We start from the raw sequence: 21415 nt of genomic DNA, 5'->3' as shown, positions 1-21415 counted from the left end.
GAATTCTGGGATATCTCTCCCCCTAACCACACAAGATGTGGAGAAAAGGCCTGTGCTCTTGACTTTTTGGGACTTTCTGGTTGTTTGTTTCTGTCCTAAAGCGTCCAGGAAGTGAAGTTGAACATTCTCATCTTTGCAAATGTTTAGAAACTTGGAGAGGAAATCTCATCTTGCAGTTCTCTCCATCCGGGTAATGGATCTGATTTCTTGCTCTTTGTAATGAAGACTCTGGAAGGGGAAATGGCTTTAATTACTTACTGGCTCTGATGGAAGCTGACGTTTCCCGCCTTGCCTATTTTTGAGCCACTGGGCCATGTCCATCTCTTTTTAAAGAACCAACCTAACTCTTAACTCCTGCCATCTGTGTAGGAATGTCCACATAAGCCCAACAGTTTGGGCATTTGAGTTCAAAACAATAAATCAGCTGGAGAGAGTCAAAGATTTAAGTTAGGGTAACTTGCCTCCTCTCCTTAGGCCTTATCTCTCACAGATGGACCCCACAGAGCCTTCGACTCCTTGAGTTCCTTCTCCTACTTTGTCTGTGACTCACAGGAGTATGTGCTAACCATCACCTGGTCTCAGAGTCTCCTCTGAATAGAGGGTCTCATGAAACCACATCCTGACTTCCTTCAAGCCAGTTTGAACTCTGTATTTGAGCTCTGGTGCTTCAAGCTGGAGAAAAGAGAGGAAGCAGAGGCCATTGAGCATTGAGGGGCTAAATTTAGGCACAAAAGGCTAAAGCGTACCCATGAGAGACCCACACATACCACACGGGTTCCTGGGCCCTGCCTTCCAAGGGACCCAACATGTCTCTGTTCCTGGACACATTTTTAGCTGTGAGGCCCTTGAGAGAACTTGTGAGTGGGGGTTGCTTTGAGCAGTCCCATCAACAGGCTGTGGTTTTTTTGACTGTCCTCCCATGGAGACATTTCCCATGCTGGGTAGACGTAGCTTTAGCTTTTCATTAATCTTTATTGGCGGTGGGCATGCTTGCTACTAACTGACCAGCGTCCAGGAAAGAAACAGGGGCAGTGATGGCTCCCTGTGACATCCTGTAGAAGGGACGGTGTCCTGAGCTTATGGATGAATGGCAGGTTAGGCTTGCTGAGATGGAGACGGTTGTGTTCAAAACTGTCTTCTGTCACATCAGAAAACATCATCTGGGTGAGATCACTCTTGCTGGGGCCACTGGTTTAGAGGAACAAGAAGCTGTCGGGAGCAATCTTACTCATCCTTTCCACTATCTCCTCCAGAGCTTGGGAATAAGGTCTTGGGGACTTCTTTTTCTCTCTTTATATTGGACTTGATATTTTGTGCTTCACAAATTCCTCTGAGAGTCTGATGAGTATTTTCAGCACTTCTTTGAGAAAAAGATACATACACAGTTTTGCTTGCAGTTTTAAGAAGTTTACTCTGTGAATTCCAAGTTATGAAACTTAGGTCCTGTCTGTTTCCACTCTATCAGAGATGTTCTCACGGGGACATACTGGATCCTAGAGCTGCAGGATAGAAAGGCATGGATGCTGGGGTCAGGCGGGCCTCCCTGGCTCTATACTGATTAACTGTAGGAGTTAGGGGATTCCTTCCTTATTTGGAAATTGGAAATGTGGGGGGAATGGGAAAGTGTGGGAGGTAAAGCACTCAGCCTGGAGTCTGAGGAATAGTAGGTGCTCAAGGAATAATACCCATATGACTATCTGTATGCTGGCTCCTGCCTTCTCATCTCCCAGCCCACCTGTGTCCCAGACTCCACACTCCCTAGATGCCTTGGAGTCGTTTCCTTTGCAGTAGCCTGCCTGCATGCCACTGGGGTTTCTGGAGCTGGGCCTGCACCAGTGTCATCTGGTCAGATCCTTGGATTTAGATCCCACCAGTCATGGGGAATCTCTATCAATCTCCAACATAAAGCCTTCCCTAGTCCACCTGAGTCAAACTCTAGGTCATGAAGTTGGCCAAACAAAATCTGAGAATGGATTAGATGTTGGTTCTTCTTTGATGGCAACAGCCAAAAGAGTAACTACTGTTTGTGGTATGCTAATTGTCTTGTTTAGTCGCTTAGTCACGTCCGACTCTTTGTGACCCCATGGACTGCAACCTGCCAGGCTCCTCTGTCCACAGGATTTTCCAGGCAAGAATACTGGAGTGGGCTGCTATTTCCTTCTCCAAATAATGTCTTAAATGATCTCATTTAATCTTCATACAACAGCTCTATGTGGCAGGTACTGTTGATAACCTACAGATATGTAAGCTAATGTTCAGAGAAGTGTGTAACCTTTCTTTGATCACACAACTATTGGTAGAGCCAAGATTAGGACTTAACTTTGTCTAATGTCAAAGGTTGCTTTTAGCCTCCACACTGCATCGCTTCTAGAAATAGTTGCTGGCTTCACCACTAACCCTGTTACCTTGAGCTGTGAAGGCTTGGTTTCCCCACCACTACCTTTGAGAGGTGAAGATAGAAGACAAGGGCGAGTTCTAGGCACTTATGGAGCTGCTCTTCATCCTGCCCCCTGCCATCTCAGGTTGCTGTGTTCATGTTCAGTGTGTGCCTTGCTTTGCCCACCAAACTGTCAACAGCTGTGACTTCTCTTTGTTTGCTTTTGGCGCTCTCTCTTTAGTTCCAGCATCAGCCTGGGCACAGGGACAGTAGCAGACAAACCCTTGTGAGTTGAAGATGGAGCCTCAGGATTGCATGGTGGCCTCCTTGCTCCTCTGCTCCCGCAGGCCACCTGGGGTTAGGACTGTTCATTTGAATGTGGGTGCCTGGCATGGGATCCAGCAATGAAGAAAGGCGCATGCTCAGGGGTGGTGCTCTTGGGCTGGGCAAGCCCAGATCACCCTGCAAGAGTATCTGAAGAAGGTATCCTTTGGCCACATGGTCAGTAGCTTACCTTTACTGATACCTTCGTACAGAGCCTTGGAGTGGTCCTTGGGTCTTTTCCAAGCCAGAGACAAAGTGCCAGCCTTTCTTCCCACTCCTCCAGAGCTCCTCTCAGCTCTTTTCTTTGCGGATCTGAGCTCACCCTTCGCTGATGGCTCTATTTCACCCCTTCTCTTCCAGAGAGAATTTGCCTCGGCTCCCACAGTCTAGAACTTGATCTTTATAGCTGCACTGTGACTTAGGCATGTCTTACACTCCCCTTGGGTCTGCCCACAGCTCTGCTGAACACTGTGTTCTTGGTAAGAGTCCCTTTCCCTCTCTCTCCCTCCACTCCCTCTCTTCTTCCTTTAAGGACCAGATGCTAACTGGGAACCTCTTCTGTGCTCAGCACCAAGGGTACAGCTGTATCCACTTTTTCTTCCGCCATTAAGGAGATGGAATTTTAATGATGGGCGTGATTATGGTCCTGCTTTGGCAGTACTGCAGGAATGGGGCAGGCTGAGGTGGGGGAGGACCTGGAACCAAAAGACCCCATGGGTTTGGGGGCCCTACCGACTTCCCAGAGGAGGTGAGGTCCAGTGGGCAGAACTCACCCCTGGAGAGAAGGTGTGACAGCTGTCATCAGGCAGAAGTCGGTATTGGGCGTCCAGCCTGGGACCCAAGACCTGATGGAGAAGGCAGGAATGTTCGTTTGAGGCCAGAGAGTCAGGCAGACAGCATCAGAGAGGCCTGTAATAAAACTCACAGAGGGTTCCAGTGCCATGCTGGAAGCTGGGAAGAAAAGGCAAGGACCCTGGTTCTTCCGCGAAGTAGGTACTAAGGAGGACAAGAAGTCAGAGCCTTGGCCTGAGAGAATAAGGTGGGGACGGGGGTCAGACATTAAGCAGAATTCCTTAGATCAAAATCAGAGCCAAAGGCGATGTGCCGCTGTGACCCTCAAGTGTGGAGCCCAAACTCCCTAAATCCCCCCGCTTGAGGACAGGGCTGGCTCTGCGTGCAGTCAGCAACTGGAGAGGACTGGGGCGAGGAACCGGGTGAGGCCTGGCAGTTATTCCGCCCATAAAGTTTTCAATTTAGTGAGATGATTTGAGATGAAAAAGAGGCATCTGATAGAGTGCACATCTGCTCTTTGGGAAGGAAAAAAGAACGCAACATAAGGATTCTATCATCTCTCTCCCTGAGGCCTCGTTCAGAGGCTGACTTATACCTTGGACTGAAGCCAGAGTTCTCTGTGAATTTGAAGTGTTGGGAAAAGTTAATTCACCTTTGGATTGATTTTTGTTATGACTGCGTTTGTCAGAATTTGGAGAAACTGGGCCGGAAGGCTACTTGGAGTCACAACAGGGTGCAGACCAGGTTGGGGAGGGGCAGGGACTACCCTTGGGCATCTGTGCAGGGAGCCGCTATCCCAGCCCCGGCACCCCACCTCCCCTCCACCCGGCCCGTGCCAACAAAGGACCTTGAATCTGGGACCCCGAGTCAAAACTGAGAGATATAACTTGAGAAACCAGGACCAAGAGGAGTTTACTGCCTGACCTTCTAGGCAAGGTCCTTTCAGTTTAGAGATACAGAATCCTACTCAATATAGCTTGATAGAAGAGTTTATTTAGGAATATATTTTCTTGGCCATCTAAGGACAGAAGCACAAGAGCTGGGCTCTGGTGACTCGACGAGAGAGAAAAGAAGGCTGGCTTCTCTCAGGGGCCACAGAGAATCTCCTTCCTGCTTTTTCTCTTCTCCTTGCACCTGACCATCATGGCCACCGTGCCTGCGTCTGCATCATGATCCCTCTGCTTGAGTGTTCCCCACTGAATGCCTGCAGTACCCATCTATGTAGGGGTACTGGGGAAGCCCTCAGAGTGGAAGAAATCACCAAAGGAAGGAGTAAGAAGTGAACTGATCAGTGCCCCGGGGAGGCAGGAGGAAGAAACAAAGTGATGAGAGAAGCAGGTGGTGGGTGTGTTTCTGTGGCTTCAGAGAGGAGGGAAGGCTGGAGCCTCCTCTGGGTAGTGGAGGGGACAGATGAGTGAACTGATCCCCGGTGAATGGAGATGTGGAAGGAGCTCCCTTTGGAGTTAACTTGGTCTTGGGGTCAAGCCTATTAACCTCACACCCTCTTTGCCATTTATACTATTTTCATGGGAAAATACAAGTTCCCATCAGTCATCTTAATACCTGGAATTTGGGAACAGGGCCTCATGAGAGCTGGGGATGGCTAGCCTCGGGTGAGGATGCAGCCTTTGCCACTCACTTTCGGCCAACAGAAAGATTGTGCCTCACCTGTCCAAGCATCACTCTTTGCTTCGCTTTAATCTGATTCTATTTTCATGCTCTGTTAACTGTGTATTTTTTTTTTAATGTATTGAATAGAAATCTGTTTTCTGTTAATTTAAACAGTAGGTGATCCCTAAAGCAACATGAAATTAAATAAATCTACTCTAAGGCTTTTTATTTATGCAGCTCTCCGATTGATTGTTCTAGCATCAGTGGCCTCAATATAAACAATATTCCCCACCCTGACCTAAGAGCACACTGTAGTGAATCCTTTTTGACAAAACAAAGGATGTGTTTATCCAATAATTCACCACCCTTAAAATTTTTTAGTGTAGCGTTTTTAGTTTTCTCGCACCCTTGCTTTGTTTTTCTTTGGCCTCTTTTGGGTGTGTACATTTTGTTACAGCTGAAACTGACCTTTGTTTCAAATGCATTTACTACTCAAATATTTTCTTGTTGGGCGTGATAATGAACTAAACTGTCTTCAGACAAAACCGGTGCCACACCCCTTCAGTTATCCATTGCGTGGCAGACCTTGACATGTCAATTCGCCTCATGGGACCTCCTTGTCTGTAGAACGGAGGGTTGGACTTTAAGCTTCCTGAGGGCCAAGAATGATTCTCTCAGTTCTTTTGACAAAATAATCCATGAATGTATGTGGACTCAGTGATGGTGTCAGCAGTACTCATGGTTGATCAGGTATCTGTATGTCTTCAGCTCCTCCATCATTGGCTGCCTCTTGGGATTTTAGAACATTGGCTGCCTCTTGGGATTTTAGAACGGTCTGCTCAAATTGGATCTAGCATGAGACCTTCTAGAGACCCTCCAATGGGCTCCCACAGGTGTTGACAGCAATGTGACTGTGGCCCCACTTTGCCAGTGGAATCTCATCCTGCGTTCAGGTCGACATATTTCTCTTTGGTATCCTTTACTGACCCTGTTTGCCCACAAACAGTGAGGGAAAAGCACCTCCTGACCCGGACACTGAGCCTCTGAACTTTGTTAGTCCCCATCCTGCTCCCTGCCTCTGCTTCAGAGATTCTCCATGACTCTCCTGCATCCCTGGACCTTGCTGCCGTGGCCTGAGGAATTCCCATCTTGCCTGACACGGGCACCCCCTAGAGGCATTCCCATTTGCTCCACAGCCCAGAGGTCCTAAGCAGTCAGCCCACCAGCCAAATCTGGTCTGCAGATGTGCTTTGTTTGTTTTGTAGAGCTTACATTTTTAAAAAATTTACTGCCAAAATTTAAAAATCAAATTTCTCATAAAAACCCAGAACTCTGGCTTCTCATGAAAAGTTGGAAGTTCTGGCCCCACTGGTCCAGCAGTCCCACATGGCAACAAGAAAAGGGGTTGCGTAACGATGGACTGGACTGTGGAGGAGCAGGTGCTCTGCGGTTTGCTGCAGACCTCACTGCTCCCCAAGCATTTTTCACACCCTGATGTATTACTTGCCTTGGCCCCTAACTCTGGGCATTGGAGTTGGCACTTCAGGCCGGTGGGTAAGGGTCAACATCCTTGGGACAACAGCCAGGGCTGCGCCTCTCTAGTCCATCAAGGGAGGAGGTCCTAAGTGTTAACTATTGCCTGGTAGTCTGGAAGACCAACCTTCTCCTGGAGTCTCTTTTCTTCCTTTCTTGGAACTTTCGATCAAAGTCCTCATCCTAGTCCTCATCCCATCCCCTCTTTACCCCCACAGCACAGCATGCCCTATCCCAGGCTCTGATTGGCATTAGGGTGCCAACAGGACAGTGTCCCGCAGCAGGTGGTTTATGGCCCAGCATGTGCTGCTTGGCATCAGAATACATTCTTTCTGGCCCAGGGAATCAGAGGAATGGGACCCTTAGGTATTAATCTTTCTGAAACAAAGGGCTCATTCCACATCACTGACATACACCATCACCCAGAAAAAAACTAGTCACCCTAATCTCTATTCACCTAGGTTATCTCTTAAAGATGAAGTAATTGCTCTGTACTTTTTCTTGAACTAAGCTGACTTCGGTCCCAAAAGGTCAAAGATAGGCTGTGGAGCTCCATGGTCCTCTTTCTGCTTCTCTCCTCCAGTTCCCTGAAGAGGGCTTGGGCTGGTCTTCCTTTCCATGATTCCTGAGTTCCTTGCTACTCTTCCTGTGACTCACTTCATGGGGTTTGTCCTTTGAGACATCTATAGATCTGTAAATCTTTATCAGTCATTTGGTCACCTGTGAAAAGATCACGTGCTAAAATTCTTCTAAGATGTTCAATGAGGACAAATGTGTGTCTCTTCCAAGGAACGTTATACGAGGTAGTGATAAAGACTTAACCCTTGGATGTCAGTTACCTTTTCTTTATTGTCAGGGGTTTTAGGGACAGAGCAGTGAGGCAAAGAGTAAGAGTTGGACCCTCCCAGCTCTGCTACATACCAGGTGGTGACCACAGATCTAGTACTTTAACCTCCTCGAGCCTCAGTTTCCTTATCTGTAAAATGGGGGTAGCCATAATTTACCGCACTCAGGTGCAGCGAGAATACACACAATTGAGATAATACATGCAGGTATCAGTCAGTCTTCTTCAGTCCAGTTCAAATGGACATACTTGTTAAGCCTCTTGTGAAACCACGCAGTGGAAATAGACAAGCTATTGTCTCGGTCCTCAGGAATTATATGTCTCATATTGAACAACAGACTTGGTCTGAAAACTGTTATACTCTGGAGATTGTATGATCAGGGCTGGGAGCTCCTTGAGAGGAGGGACTGTGTCTGATCTGGTTTTCTATCTCTGACACCTGGTACAGTGCCTGGCACTGAGAGGTGCCCCTTAGAAGCTTGCTGAATGAAAGAATGAATGAACGGGTGAATGAGTAAAGGGCCACTGGGGAGAAGGGAAGCTGGAAAGGCTTGTTGGGACCAGACTCCGGTGGGACTTGGGCTAAGGACTTAAACTCCCCTCCCTTTTCTGCCTCAGTGCCCAGAAAGCTGTGTGACTGTGGGTGAATTATTTAAAGTTTTCCATGCCTCAGTTCTTTCATTTGTAAGTAAAGTCAGTAATAGTCCTTACCTCACTGGACTATGCTGAGAATTAAATGAGAAAATACACATAAGGCAGCAAGCATAGTCCTTGGAAAACAAGGTCCCCAATAAATAATTTCTCTCAGCAAAGCTCTAACTTGTAATTTGGGACCCACTATTAAGTGAATGAGTAGATGGGGAAAAAAAGGATAGAAGGGGAAAAAATGGAAACAGTGGCAGATTTTATTTTCTTGGGCTCCGTAATCACTGCAGATGGTGACTGCAGCCATGAAATTAGAAGACGCTTGCTCCTTGGGAAAAAAGCTATGACAAACCTAGACAGCATATTGAAAAGCAGAGACATCATTTTACCCACAAAAGTCTGTATAGTCAAAGCTATGGTTTTTCCAGTAGTCGTGTACAGATGTGAGTGCTGGACCATAAAGAAGGCTGAGTGCTGAAGAATTGATGCTTTCAAACTGTGGTGCTGGAGAAGACTCTTGAAAGCCTCTTAAAGAGTAAAGAGATCAAACCAGTCAATCCTAAAGAGAATCAACCATGAATATTCATTAGAAGGACTGATGCTTAAGCTGAGGTTCCAGTATTTTGGCCACCTGATGTCAAGAGCATTGGAAAAGACTCTAGTGCTGGGAAAGATTGAGGGCAGGAGGAGACAGGGATGACAGAGGATGAGATGGTTGGATGGCATCACTGACTAAATGGATATGAGTTTGAGCAAACCCCAGGGAAGTCTGACGTGCTGCAGTCTATGGGGTCGCAAACAGTCGAACACAACTTAGCAACTGCACAACAACTCAGTGAATGACACTTACTTATCTTGGCCAATCCACTCTACTCTCCCAGGAATAACAGGATGATAACACAGAAGCTAGTCACCCGAGTCTTTTCTTAATGTATGTGTGCATCCTAAGTTACCTGAGTCGTATCCGACTCTTTGCGACCCAATGGACTGCAGCCCGCCAGGCTCCTCTGTCCATGGGATTCTCCAAGCAAGAATACTGGAATGGGTTGCCATGCCAGGGATCAAACCCAAGTCTCTTCTGCCTCCTGCATTGTCAGGCAGGTTCTTTACCACTAGCGCTACCTGGGAAGCCCACTCCAGTATTCCCATGGGCAGACTGGCCTAATGGACTATAGTCCATGGGGTAACAGGATGTATATCTTCTTAATGTATATCTTTGGTTAATGTTTTAGTTATTTGATGCCTCAAGTTGTTATGGAGCAATGTTTAAAGAAATACCATGCTTGGGTGCAGAGAAGATCTGGTTTTCACTGACTCCCATTGACTGTTAATGGATCCTCAGCCTAAACTTGGTTCTCTTAAGTGCGTTTGAAGGAGAACTTGAACTTTTTACTTCATTTGGGGTATTTCTGGTATAAAATGTCTTGTCTCCATGGCTATTGTTTCACCCCATTTCAGACTTCAGAATAGTTTTAGAACCAATAGTAATAATAGCTAACTTTCAGTTCAGTTCAGTCGCTCAGTCGTGTCTGACTCTTTGCAACCCCATGAATTGCAGCACGCCAGGCCTCCCTGTCCATCACTAACTCCTGGAGTTCACTCAAACTCACGTCCATCAAGACGGTGATGCCATCCAACCATCTCATCCTCTGTCGTCCCCTTCCTCCAATCCCTCCCAGCATCAGAGTCTTTTCCAATGAGTCAACTCTTCACATGAGGTGGCCAAAGTATTGGAGTTTCAGCTTTAACATCAGTCCTTCCAATGAACACCCAGGACTGATCTCCTTTAGAATGAACTGGTTGGATCTCCTTGCAGTCCAAGAGACTCTCAAGAGTCTTCTCCAACACCACAGTTCAAAAGCATCAATTCTTCGGCACTCAGCTTTCTTCACAGTCCAGCTCTCACATCCATACATGACTACTGGAAAAACCATAGCCTTGACTAGATGGACCTTTGTTGGCAAAGTAATGTCTCTGCTTTTGAATATGCTATCTAGGTTGGTCATAACTTTCCTTCCAAGGAGTAAGCGTCTTTTAATTTCATGGCTGCAGTCACCATCTGCAGTGATTTTGGAGCCCAGAAAAATAAAGTCTGACACTGTTTCCACTGTTTCCCCATCTATTTCCCATGAAGTGATGGGACCGGATGCCATGATCTTCGTTTTCTGAATGTTGAGCTTTAAGCCAACTTTTTCACTCTCCACGTTCACTTTCATCAAGAGGCTTTTGAGTTCCTCTTCACTTTCTGCCATAAGGGTGGTGTCATCTGCATATCTGAGGTTATTGATATTTCTCCTGGCAATCTTGATTCCAGCTTGTGCTTCTTCCAGCCCAGCGTTTCTCATGATGTACTCTGCATATAAGTTAAGTAAGCAGGGTGACAATATACAGCCTTGACGTACTCCTTTTCCTATTTGGAAGCAGTCTGTTGTTCTTAGTGAGTGCTGACTCTGAACCAGCCATTGCTCTATGGCTTACATGCATCATTGCTTTTAATCTGGATGGTGACCCTATGAGGTGAATGCTCTCATTCTTATTTTATGGATGAGGAGACTGAAACATAGAGACATTAAGTGAGTTAAGATCACATGGCTAGTAAGTGACAGAGTAAAGGTTTAGCCTTGGACAGTCTGACTCCAGAGCTAGTCCTCTAGGTCCATCTTGCAAACCACCTGACTTGCTAGAACTTTCAGCATCTAGAGATCAGTCTAGGGGTAGGCTGTTCCATTTGCGGTCCCTGAGAAACCTCACCTGGCATAGTCATTCCTCGTGACTCTAGGCTTGGTTTTGACCGGCTTTGGCCAGCAGGACATTAGGAAGATTGCATTATGCTGTAAGCAGAAGGTGCAAAAACACCTGCACAGTGGGGCTCATCCTTTTGGAATGCTGCCTCCACGTGAGCCATCCCTCAACCTTTCATCCCAACTCAGGCCACAGAGCAGAGACCAGTCAGCCCCATTTGTTCCTCACCCTAACTCCTGGCCCTCAAAGGAAGGATAGAATGGTGGTTGTTTTAACCCACTCTGTTTAGAGGAATAGTTTGTTGTGCAATAACACATCATGGAAATGGCCAAGAAGCCAAGGCCAGGCTTGTATGAAAGATATGGGCCAAGTGTACAAGAATACCTAGAGTCCAGGGCTCAGGAGAGCAATGGAGGTTTGAAGCCAGGTGAGCAACAAGTACTCCAAGAGCATCTTTAAGCAGCAGGCCTGACGTAGCTCAACCCACAGTCAGGGACTAGGAAAAATGCACTCACAGGCACTCACAGTGGGCGGAGGGCCCAATACCAGGCAAGATGGACATCTGGCTGGAGGCTCCGGGCAAGAGTAGCTCAAATTTGCACAATAAGAAGGCTCTCGTGAGCTTCTGCCTGGAGTCAGAGCAAATTCCGAGGCCTCTTCAGCCAATGCAAGGACACAGGTGGGAGTCAGTTAACAGAGTGGGGAAGGGCGGACTGGGTCTCCCCGGAGCCCATCCCACACTGTCTGAAGGAAGGTTTCAACAAGCCTTCTCTCATTCTCACCAATGAGCTTTCCTCTCTTCCATCTTGCCAGGGTGTGGGCTCATTATTTTCTCTTTCCATGATCAGAGCAGAAAATCAGAAAAAAAAAAAAAAAGGCTGGACCACAACTTTTCCATCTGCATAAACACAAGTATGTTTCTTTCTCATCAGAAAAGGGTTTCCCAGCAACTGTGTGTGTGTGTGTGTGTGTGTGTGTGTGCAGACATACACTATGAAGTGCAGAACACATGTTCTTAGGCAAAATATGTGATGTAATCTAGTTCTTCATTTGAAAATCCTTTTATTTCCTGATTATAAAAGTAAGATGTTGAACAAGATTTAGAAATTACAGAAAGTACATAAAAAAATTAACATTTGTCCAAAAATCACCCATCAGAGATCATCACCATGGACACTGTGGTGATTTCCTTCCAGTATTTTTTCCACATTGTTTTGTATTTCCTCTGTATCATAATTCCTTTGCTGCCCCCTCTGGAGGGTGTGATTGACACAGTCTGTCTTTAAAATGTTGGGGATGAACATCTGTTGTTTTTCATTGTTAGTTCCTTTGTACTGATATCTAGAAGTCATATTATTGGGTCAAAGTCATTATTATTGCTTGTTTTAAAAGACGTTGATGCATCTTGCTAAATTACCTCAAAACATGTTACTAATTTATATTTCTACTCCAACAGCAGTATCTAAGAATTCCTATTTTATTATACACTGGCCAGTAGTAAATCATTTCATTAACAAAAACTGGCAGTGATCTTTTAACTTATTCTCCCTTCCCCTTCTGTAGCATTTGAAATTTGGCATAGATATAAAATTGCTTGGCACTGAGTTGCTTAGGATTACACATTGATTACTGCAGTGGTTGCCTAGCGCATTCCTAAATCAACCTGTTAAAGGGACTTTGCCTTGCTTTTTTTTTCCCTAATAAATAAATAAAAGCTCTGGTGAGTAGGTGTGCCTTGCCTGTAGTTTTCTGACAGAGGTATGTGGATACTTCATCCATTGGCCTTGCCTGCTTGCTCAGACCCTACCTGTACAGGTGTAGAGCAGGCTTAGGAACATGGATTCTGGAGTCACAAGGGCCTGCTTTGCAAGGCAAATTCCGTCACTTACCAGCTGGGTGACCTTGGACAACTTATTCACGAACCTCAGCTGTCTCTTCTGTAGAAGAGGAACGATGTTACTTATTCATAGCATTGCCTTGTGTGTTACATATGACCAAAGGGCATGGCGAGTTGACTCTAAGGCTAAGAGTCTAATGCCCTGCATGAACTGGCCTTGCATCTCTCAGGTGTTAGCCTCACTTCCAGCTCCACTGGACGCTTATTTTCCTCCCTCTGGACTTTTTTTACTTGCTGACTTTTTTTTTCCTTCTAGAATACGCTCCCCAGATAGATGTCTACCTCGTCATTTAGGTGTCAGCTCAAATGTCACCAACTCAGATCTTCCCTGTGATCCCATCCCCCATTGTTCTTTGAAAAACTTTTAATTTCTTGAAAGTGCTGAATCCTTCCATGGAATGGTCTTTTTTGCTTTGTTTTGTTATTTGTTTTTTGGCCGTGCCATTCAGCTTGCGGGATCTTATTTCCCTGACCAGGGATCAAACCGAGGCCCATGGCATGAAAATGTTGGTCGAAACCACTGGACCGCCAGGGGAGTACGATGATCCCGTTGTCGACTGTGGATATTCTTCCCTCCACTGGCACCAGGAAGGCACCATGAAGAGAGGCGCTGCCTGTCTCTGTCTTCAGGAACCCAGCATGGTGCTGCCCAAAGCCGGCACTCAATCAGTGCTTAGCGAGTGGACTGGCAATAAAGTGATTTTTAAGATCTTGTGCTGGAGATTTTATTTTTTTTCCTTAGAGTGAGCAAAGTAGTTTTCTGCTAGATTTACCACTAATGGGTCAGAGCTGGAAATACAGGTATTAAAAAGTCAGTAAAAATGTGAGAGCTAAGGTTGTCCTGGCAGGGTTACTTGTGTTGTATCTTGAAAGTTTTGACTTTAGACTGATCTGGGAGACTCTCAGCCTCTTCATCCAGTGGCTGTGTCCACAGTGATGTCTTAACTGCCCTAAAACCTCAGTTACCCTGCATGTAAAGTGAGAATAACACCCACCTCAGAGGATTGGCTTGAGGATTAAATACAGGTAACATGTGAGTACCTGAAGATAATCAAGCACTTTTTTTTTTTTTTGGCCTCGTTGGCATGTGGCAGCTTAGTTCCCCAACCAGGGATTGAACCCACGCCCCCTGCACTGGATGGCAGTCTTAATCACTCCAGCAAAGTCCTAGTCAACATTTTTTAAGTGGTAGTTATTTTTGTGTTTAAGAAAAGCAAGAACCAAGTAACGTTGGGCTCTGAGAATGATACAGAAGGAATAATTACTATGAGGTTCTGTTTATTAATTACCATATTCATGAATATTAATTTATAGTCCCAATGAGTGATCGTATATTCAAATAAACAATACTAATCTATGACTCTGTCCTCTTGGGCTTTGGAAAAGCCCATCCCTTTCTACCTAGATGTCTTTGGATGTATATGGTTAATATTTTGTTAATTATGGTGGAGGGGCGTTGTGTGTACATCAGTGTCTCATATGATGCATATAATTAAGCCACTTTTTGCTGGGAGCAGAAGAAAATTGGGCTTTCCCGAAGAAAAGCAGCTTGCTCCCAAAGTTGCTAACAGATTGCTTCTTAATTGAACTTGGGAGGTGAATTATATGGTGAATTAGAAAAAAGAACATCTCTGAATTTAGTGAATTGTTCCATAAAGGAAACTGTGGGATTGAATTGCAAATGCTGGATGGAAACATTTCAGCCTGGCCCCATGCATCACGGGCCGCTGACCTCTGCTGTGTTTCAGTGAGAGCGGTGAACAGGCCTGGAGCTCTCTTTTCAAGGCCTGGAGGGCATTCTTTCCCAGAGACCAGCTGTAAGCCTGGGTTTCTTATGCAAAGGAGATGTTTGAATAAACCACTGTGACTAATGAAATCTACAAGGTCTTTGCATAGCCTCTTACTGAAGAGGTAATTAACCAAAGATTAAATATGGGCATATATATGTATTTTTTCAAGTTTTTTTTTTTGTCTTGCAGTCACATGGAAGGAAAATATATCCGCAGTCTCTGAATACTCCCTGTCCCCATTGCCCCCAATCTTTGTCTGCATCAGGCTGTATTTCTCTCTGCCTTGTTCTGTGTGCTTGTGGCTACAGTTATAGCCACAGCCACACCTGTCTCACTCATTCGATTGCTTTTACTGAAATAGATGTGAAAAATGACTTTCTTAGTACTCAGTGTCTGTCTCCAGCTCCACATTTTCCATTCCTGGTGAGCTTGGGAGGAAAAGAGATTGGTTATAAGAACACATCATGAGATGAGGCTACCTTTTACAGGGTTCTCTCAGTAGAGAATCTCAATTTTGGCTGCACCTTAGAATCACCTGGGGAGCTTTTTAAACTCCCAAGGCCTAGGCCATGCCTCAGACCAATCAAATAAGAATCTCTGGAGAGGGATGCATACATTGGTATTTTTCTAAAAGGCTTCCCAAGATGATCCCAAAGTGCAGCTAAGGTTGAAAGCCATTGTTCCAAGAATATCTATTCCCTCTCTCTGTAAGCTGAAAAAGACAATATTTTTCCATCAGTGATGCTGAGTTAGAAATGATTGGGGTTTTCTTTTTAAGCACTGTCTACCTGATTCATCCATCTACCTATGCATCCATCCATCAATCCATCCATCAGTCACATATTTTATTGAGTGTCCGCTATGATGTGCTAAGGGCAGTGCTGGGTGTTTATTATTGGGCAAGACAAGGTCCTCTCTTCAGGATGCTAAAAACTAGACAAGGGGATCAGCCAAATAGACGGGAGATGCCAATGACTTGTGGTGAGGGATGTGACTAAGCCCAGGGCGCTAGAGACAGAGAAGAGGGGGCTTCTATCTCAAGAGGAGCAACAGGGCTTCCCAGAGGAAGTGGTATTCAAGTTGAGCCTTGAAGATCCAGAAGGATTTGGCCAGGCGAAGAGGTGGGTGTGACAGAGGAAGAAGCATCAGCAAGAAGAGAATGGAAATCCGAGCCACCACCGTGAGTAGCTGAGGTGACTGAGCACAGAGCAGGAAGCCCTGAGGTACCAGGTGGAAGAGGCCAGCAGAGCCACATCACAGGGGCCTCAGGGGTCCTGTCGGGGTTTGGAACTCATCCCAAGGGCAGTGGGAAACCTTGGGAGAGTTTTCCTCAGGGGAGCAGTCAAACCATATTCACTCCAAGTCGACCCTCAGGCTTAGCTGTAGTGGAAGCAGGAGTTTGGCTGCCCTTCTGAGAAAAGATTAGACCCGCCAATCTCTTGCTGGTAAGGGTGACAGAGAAAGGATGTGTGTTCTTAACTGCTGTGACCCCCATCTCAGTGGTGACCTTGGATGTACCCTCAAGACCTCCTGGAAAATGCCCTAGGTCCCTCGGGAACAGCCAGCCACCCCTGCTAGATAACCCAACTTGTTCCTTGTTCTTTCTGGGTCTGAGGTGGAGGGGAAGGAGCTCAAATCTGGGGGCTCCGTCAGGACCCACCTTCAGCTTCTCCATTACTAACCATCTCTGTACCATCAGGGCAGACAAGTCACACCTTTTGGAACCTTGTTTCCTCATCTGTGAGATGGGGATGTTTGTGGCTTTTTTGCCACTGAGTCTTTGTGAGGCTGGACTTCCAGGTGGCGCTCGTGGTAAAGAACCCGCCTGCTAACGCAAGAGATGTAAGAGACACAGTTTTGATCCCTAGGTCTGGAAGATCGCCTGGCGGAGGGCATGACAACTCATTCCAGTATTCTTGCCTGGAGAATCTCATGCACAGAGGAGCCTGGGGGGGTCGCAAAGAGTCGGACAGGACTGAAGCGACTTAGTGCACACACATGCAAATAGCGATGCTTTCCCTGCCTTCATCTTCTGGGGCACCTGGTCTCCTCCTCCTCGACTCCAGGGCTTTGCTTCTATTGTAACACCAAGGACCAAGGGGCCAAAGGAATCAGAAGTCCTCAGCCTCCACCTCCTTGGCCTCCTGCAAAACGGAATAGCAATCTCTCCCAACCATCGCTTCCTCAGCCACAGCCTCCAGCTAACCTTGAACCAGGCTGTGCCCAGCTATCCTTAAAGGACTATATATATATTATATACATATATATAGTATGCTATATATATAGTGTGTATATATATATAGTGTGTGTGTATATATATATATATATGTGTGTGTGTGTGTTTGTAGGAACCAAGCAGGTCTAATTATTCTAACTCTGCATGCTAGACTGGAACTACATGGAAATCTTTCAAATCCCAGCGTCTCTGCCCCCTACTGCCCACTACTAATACCCCTGATTATATTCAGAGCCAGTGCAGTTACAGAATCCTTTCATGCCCTCTGGCTCCCATTTAGATCTCTCAGAATAAAAGCCCTTATTTTGAAAATGGCCTGCACGGTCCCCCACAGCTCCAGACCCTGCACTGCTCACTGACCTCAGCGCCTGCTGTTCTTTGCCTAGCTCATTCCATTACAGTCACACCCACCTCCCTGCTGCCAAGCACACTCTCACCCCAGGGCCTTTGCATCTGCTGTTCCTTCAGTTGGAATGCTCTTCCCCAAATATCTGCAGACCCTTTCCCTCACTTTCTCCAGGGTCCTGCTTTTCTACCTTGTGTGAAAATTCCCTATTCCCCTCCACTCTTTTCTTCACAGAGCTTATCAACAACCGACACATATTGAGTCTTCTATTTGTTATCTCCTCTACTATCCACTGGAATATAATTTCCATGAGGTCAGAGTAGAGATTGTTCAGTCATATCCTGAGCAGCAGAAACAGCATCTGGCATGTAGCAGGTGTTGGATAAATATCTGTTGAATGAGTGAATGCCTAAACAAACCATTACCTCATTCAAAACACGCAATGGCCCATTTGACAGATGAAAAGTCCTAGCGCTCAAGGTCCCATCCATGCTCACACAGGGAGTAAAGACGAAGCTGGCCTTGGCCTCAGGCTCTCCTTCAGTCCGCTCACCGGCACATTCCTCTGCTGGCCAGAGATTTTCATACCATCGGGATTTCCCCTGACCTTTAGCCCAAGAGGAAATGATATTGCAACTGGAAGAATACCCAGAGGGCTGGGAGCTGGCAGCGAAGTCCCCAGCAGCTGCAGGGAGCGTGTGATTGGATTCGGAGTTGGCCAGAAAGGCAGCGGACAGCAGAATGAAGGCACGCAAAAATATCCGCGTGCGCCTGGGCCGCCGCCCGCGTCAGTCACCAGAGGGAAAGAGGTGGTCTGCGAGTCAGGAGTTGGGATTCTGGAACAGCCGAGCAGTCTATCGGGGTTGTCCGGGGCCAGGGCATTAGGTTCCATGTTTAGGACCCTTCTTCGGGCAGCACTGGAAGCCTGTGACCTCTGGGACACAGGAAACATCATTGAGCTTGTGACCAGGAAACTGTCTTGAGCCCTCTGCTTCCCTTATGGGCTGGCAACCCCAGGCTGATCATTTTGTGTCTCAGTTTTCTCCTCTGTAAAATGGGGTTACACTTCTGCCATGGAGTTTTTTAAGCAAAGTCAAAGGGGAGATGGGGAAACTTCTTTGTAAGCTGAACTTTTCTAAACAAATGCAAGAAGAAATAATTTTGCACCAGTAGCTTGTTCTGTAGAGGTTTTGATGTGGTTTCATAGTCTCCTGGACACAGGATTTGTCCTTAAATCTGCTTTGGGGTATCCTGACCCACCCAACTGCTCAACCACTGAATGCGGGAGACACTGGGGGCCCCTCTCAGCCCCTCATGTCTAAGCCATCAGCCTCTCCTGTTGCTCTGCCTCCAACTCTTAATGTATTCCTGATATCCCTGTGGATCCAGCCTCCCTGCCTGCCTAACACGGTCAACACCTTGACACCACATGCCCATTCCCAAACTAGTGTCTTTTCCAGATCCTCCTTCTGCTGGGATGCGCTGGCCCGGATCTCCATGTGGCCGGCTCCTTGTCTTCCAAGTCTCAACCCAAATGTCATCTCCCTGAAGGGCCTTCTCTAACCACTTTCTAAGGCTGCTCCAGTCCACTTTATCACATGCTGCATTCGGTCTTCAGAGCATTTTCTGAACCTGCAATCATATCCTTTATTTTCTTACCTACCATGTATCGTCCAGCCGCCCATTTGGAACTGATGCACCACCTGTCTTGTTCACTGCTGGATTCCTGCTCCCTGGGGCTGTATCTGGTTCACAGTAGGTCTAATAGTGGACAATGATAGATCATCTTCCTGGTGGGTCAGGTGGGAACCTGGTTTCCAGATGATACTAGCAAATGAGATTGTACATCACTGCTCTTGACTGAGGCAGTGTCTGCAGAGTCTGATTTATAAAGTAAACAGGGAAATTTCTAAAAGGAGACTCATCCCAAAGAGGAAGCCAGGTTACCTAAGTTTAAGCGGAGGCAGCAGCCACTGTCACATCACACAGTCAGGAGCAGCGCTGGTGATGTTTCCCTGCATCCCACACCAGGGGCTTTAGAAGCAGAGAGCATACTTTGTGTACTGGGCTTTCTCAGGGAGGCGAGGGTGAAGAAGCTGACGATAGTATTCATCTGTTCACTTTGTATATTTCACTCCAAGTACCCTGAACTGATTGAGGAAAGGCTACTTTATTAATAATCTGTGTACTATGTGCATGGTTGTAAGAAAGCAAGTTCTTTTTTAGCTTCAGCATTGAGAACAGCACCAACCTCCCCCTCCCACCCTCCTCCTCCGCACGTGGTAGGAGCCTGGATATCCTTTGTTAAACAAATCTTTGGGGACTTCCCCTGGTGGTCTTGTGGTTAAGAATTTGCCTTGTAATGCATGAGTCAGGGCACTAAGATCCCCACATGCCACGCAGCAACTAAGCCTAAGCACTCCGGAGCCCTTGCACCACACCTAGACAGTCCATGCACCACAATGAAAGATCCCACACGACTCGAATAAGACCAGAAGCATCTGAATGAATAAATATTTAAAAGAAAAAAAAACCAAAAAACCCCCCACATACCTTTACTGATCCACTGGTGATTCTGATTGTTACCCAGGAGACCAGGTTTGTCCCCTCATTCATGGTGCTGATGCAAAGGCCAGTATGTCCTCATGTGTCTCTTCTTTGTTCCTTTAGGTGGGCTTGGAGAGCAGCCATCTGGGAGCTGGCTGAATGCTACAGCCACGAATGCCAGCAACGAGGAAACCAGAGAGGGTAATGTGAGACCCCACCAGGCCTGGGGGTATTTTTTCTTTCAGTTGTTGTAAATTTCACATAACATAAGATTTTTAGCCATTTTAACGTGTCCCATTTCATGGCATTAATTACCTACACAATGCTGTGCCACCGTCACCACTATCTGGTTCCTGCCACTCCCCGTGTCTCTCCTGCCTCCCTGATGCCAGCTTTGGGAACCTCATGTGTGTTAGTGGCTGTGCCACATCTGACCCTTTGTGACCCCATGGACTGTACCCGCCAGCCTCCTCTGTCCATGGAATTCTCCAGGCAAGAATACTGGAGTGGGTAGCCATTCCCTTCTCCAGGGGATCTTCCTAACCCAGGGATCGAACCCGGGTCTCCTGCCTTGCAAGTGGATTCTTTACCATCTGAGCCACCAGGGAAGCCCTTTGGGAACCTTGTCTTGTACCTTTTACTTTCAACCTTAGTGGACTAGAAGCAGCAAAGGCTGTGGGTGAGAGAGCAAGTCCTCTGGTTGAGTGAGGTGGGCCAGTTGCCAGAGAAAGGTATAAGGATGGTTTGGTTGCTCGGGGACTGGATGACCTCCAGTTAAACCCTACAGTCTGGACTTGATTTTTCTCTTTGGTGCTTGGCTGGTGGGCTGAGGGCCCCAAGAATCAAGAGGTGGCATGATGAGGCTATGGGCACTGGAGGTCTTACAGGATGAATGGGCCGGAGAGGCAAGGAAGGAAAATAAAGCTGGAGTTGGGGCTGGGGAGGCAGGTGTAGAGACCCCTGTGGGCTTCTCTGGGGGCGGGGGTGCTGTGGGAGTGGCTGGCTGTGGGCAGGGCCACTGTCAGCAGGGGTCTGCCTGGAGGTACCACCTCCACCTGTCTGCACACCAGCGCCCAGATGTGCATGTGCTCTAAGAGATTCTAGCCTGGAGATTACAGGAGGCGCCTCACTGCAAGCATCTCACTTTGGATGAAGTTTTCCTGTTCAGAAAGTGTGCTGGAGGAGAAAGGCTGCTGGGCTTGTTTCTGGCCTGCATCCTGCAGGAATCAGGGCTGTTGTCGAGAGTAGCATGTCTTCTACATAAAATCAACACAGAGCAAAGGGAATCATTTAAAATGCTAGAATCCTATGTTTTAGGGATGCCTCTGTAGAGATGACTGCAGCCATGAGATTAAAAGACGCTTACTCCTTGGAAGGAAAGTTATGACCAGTCTAGATAGCATATTCAAAAGCAGAGACATTACTTTGCCAACAAAGGTCTGTCTAGTCAAGGCTATGGTTTTTCCAGTGGTCATGTATGGATGTGAGAGTTGGACTGTGAAGAAGGCTGAGCGCCGAAGAATTGATGCTTTTGAACTGTGGTGTTGGAGAAGAGTCTTGAGAGTCCCTTGGACTGCAAGGAGATCCAACCAGTCCATTCTGAAGGAGATCAGCCCTGGGATTTCTTTGGAAGGAATGATGCTAAAGCTGAAACTCCAGTACTTTGGCCACCTCATGTGAAGAGTTGACTCATTGGAAAAGACTCTGATGCTGGGAGGGATTGGGGGCAGG

General features: G+C 46.8%; 1 protein-coding gene across 3 annotated transcripts in view; it reads left to right on the top strand.

Moving 5' to 3' along the window:
* The window catches only part of TLL2 (tolloid like 2), a 144545-nt gene that overhangs the window by 46931 nt on the left and 76199 nt on the right, over window positions 1–21415 (top strand). For all 3 annotated transcript variants that reach the window (XM_002698408.6, XM_059882003.1, XM_059882004.1), the window contains exon 3: window positions 19808–19885. In XM_002698408.6, coding sequence (XP_002698454.2) covers window positions 19808–19885 — 78 coding nt within the window. The remainder of the gene's footprint in view (window positions 1–19807; window positions 19886–21415) is intronic.

This window comes from Bos taurus, chromosome 26 (genome assembly GCF_002263795.3).
Source record: "Bos taurus isolate L1 Dominette 01449 registration number 42190680 breed Hereford chromosome 26, ARS-UCD2.0, whole genome shotgun sequence".
NCBI lineage: Eukaryota > Metazoa > Chordata > Mammalia > Artiodactyla > Bovidae > Bos > Bos taurus.
Note: the sequence above shows the minus strand (reverse complement) of the source record. Positions and strands in the feature narration are given on the sequence as shown.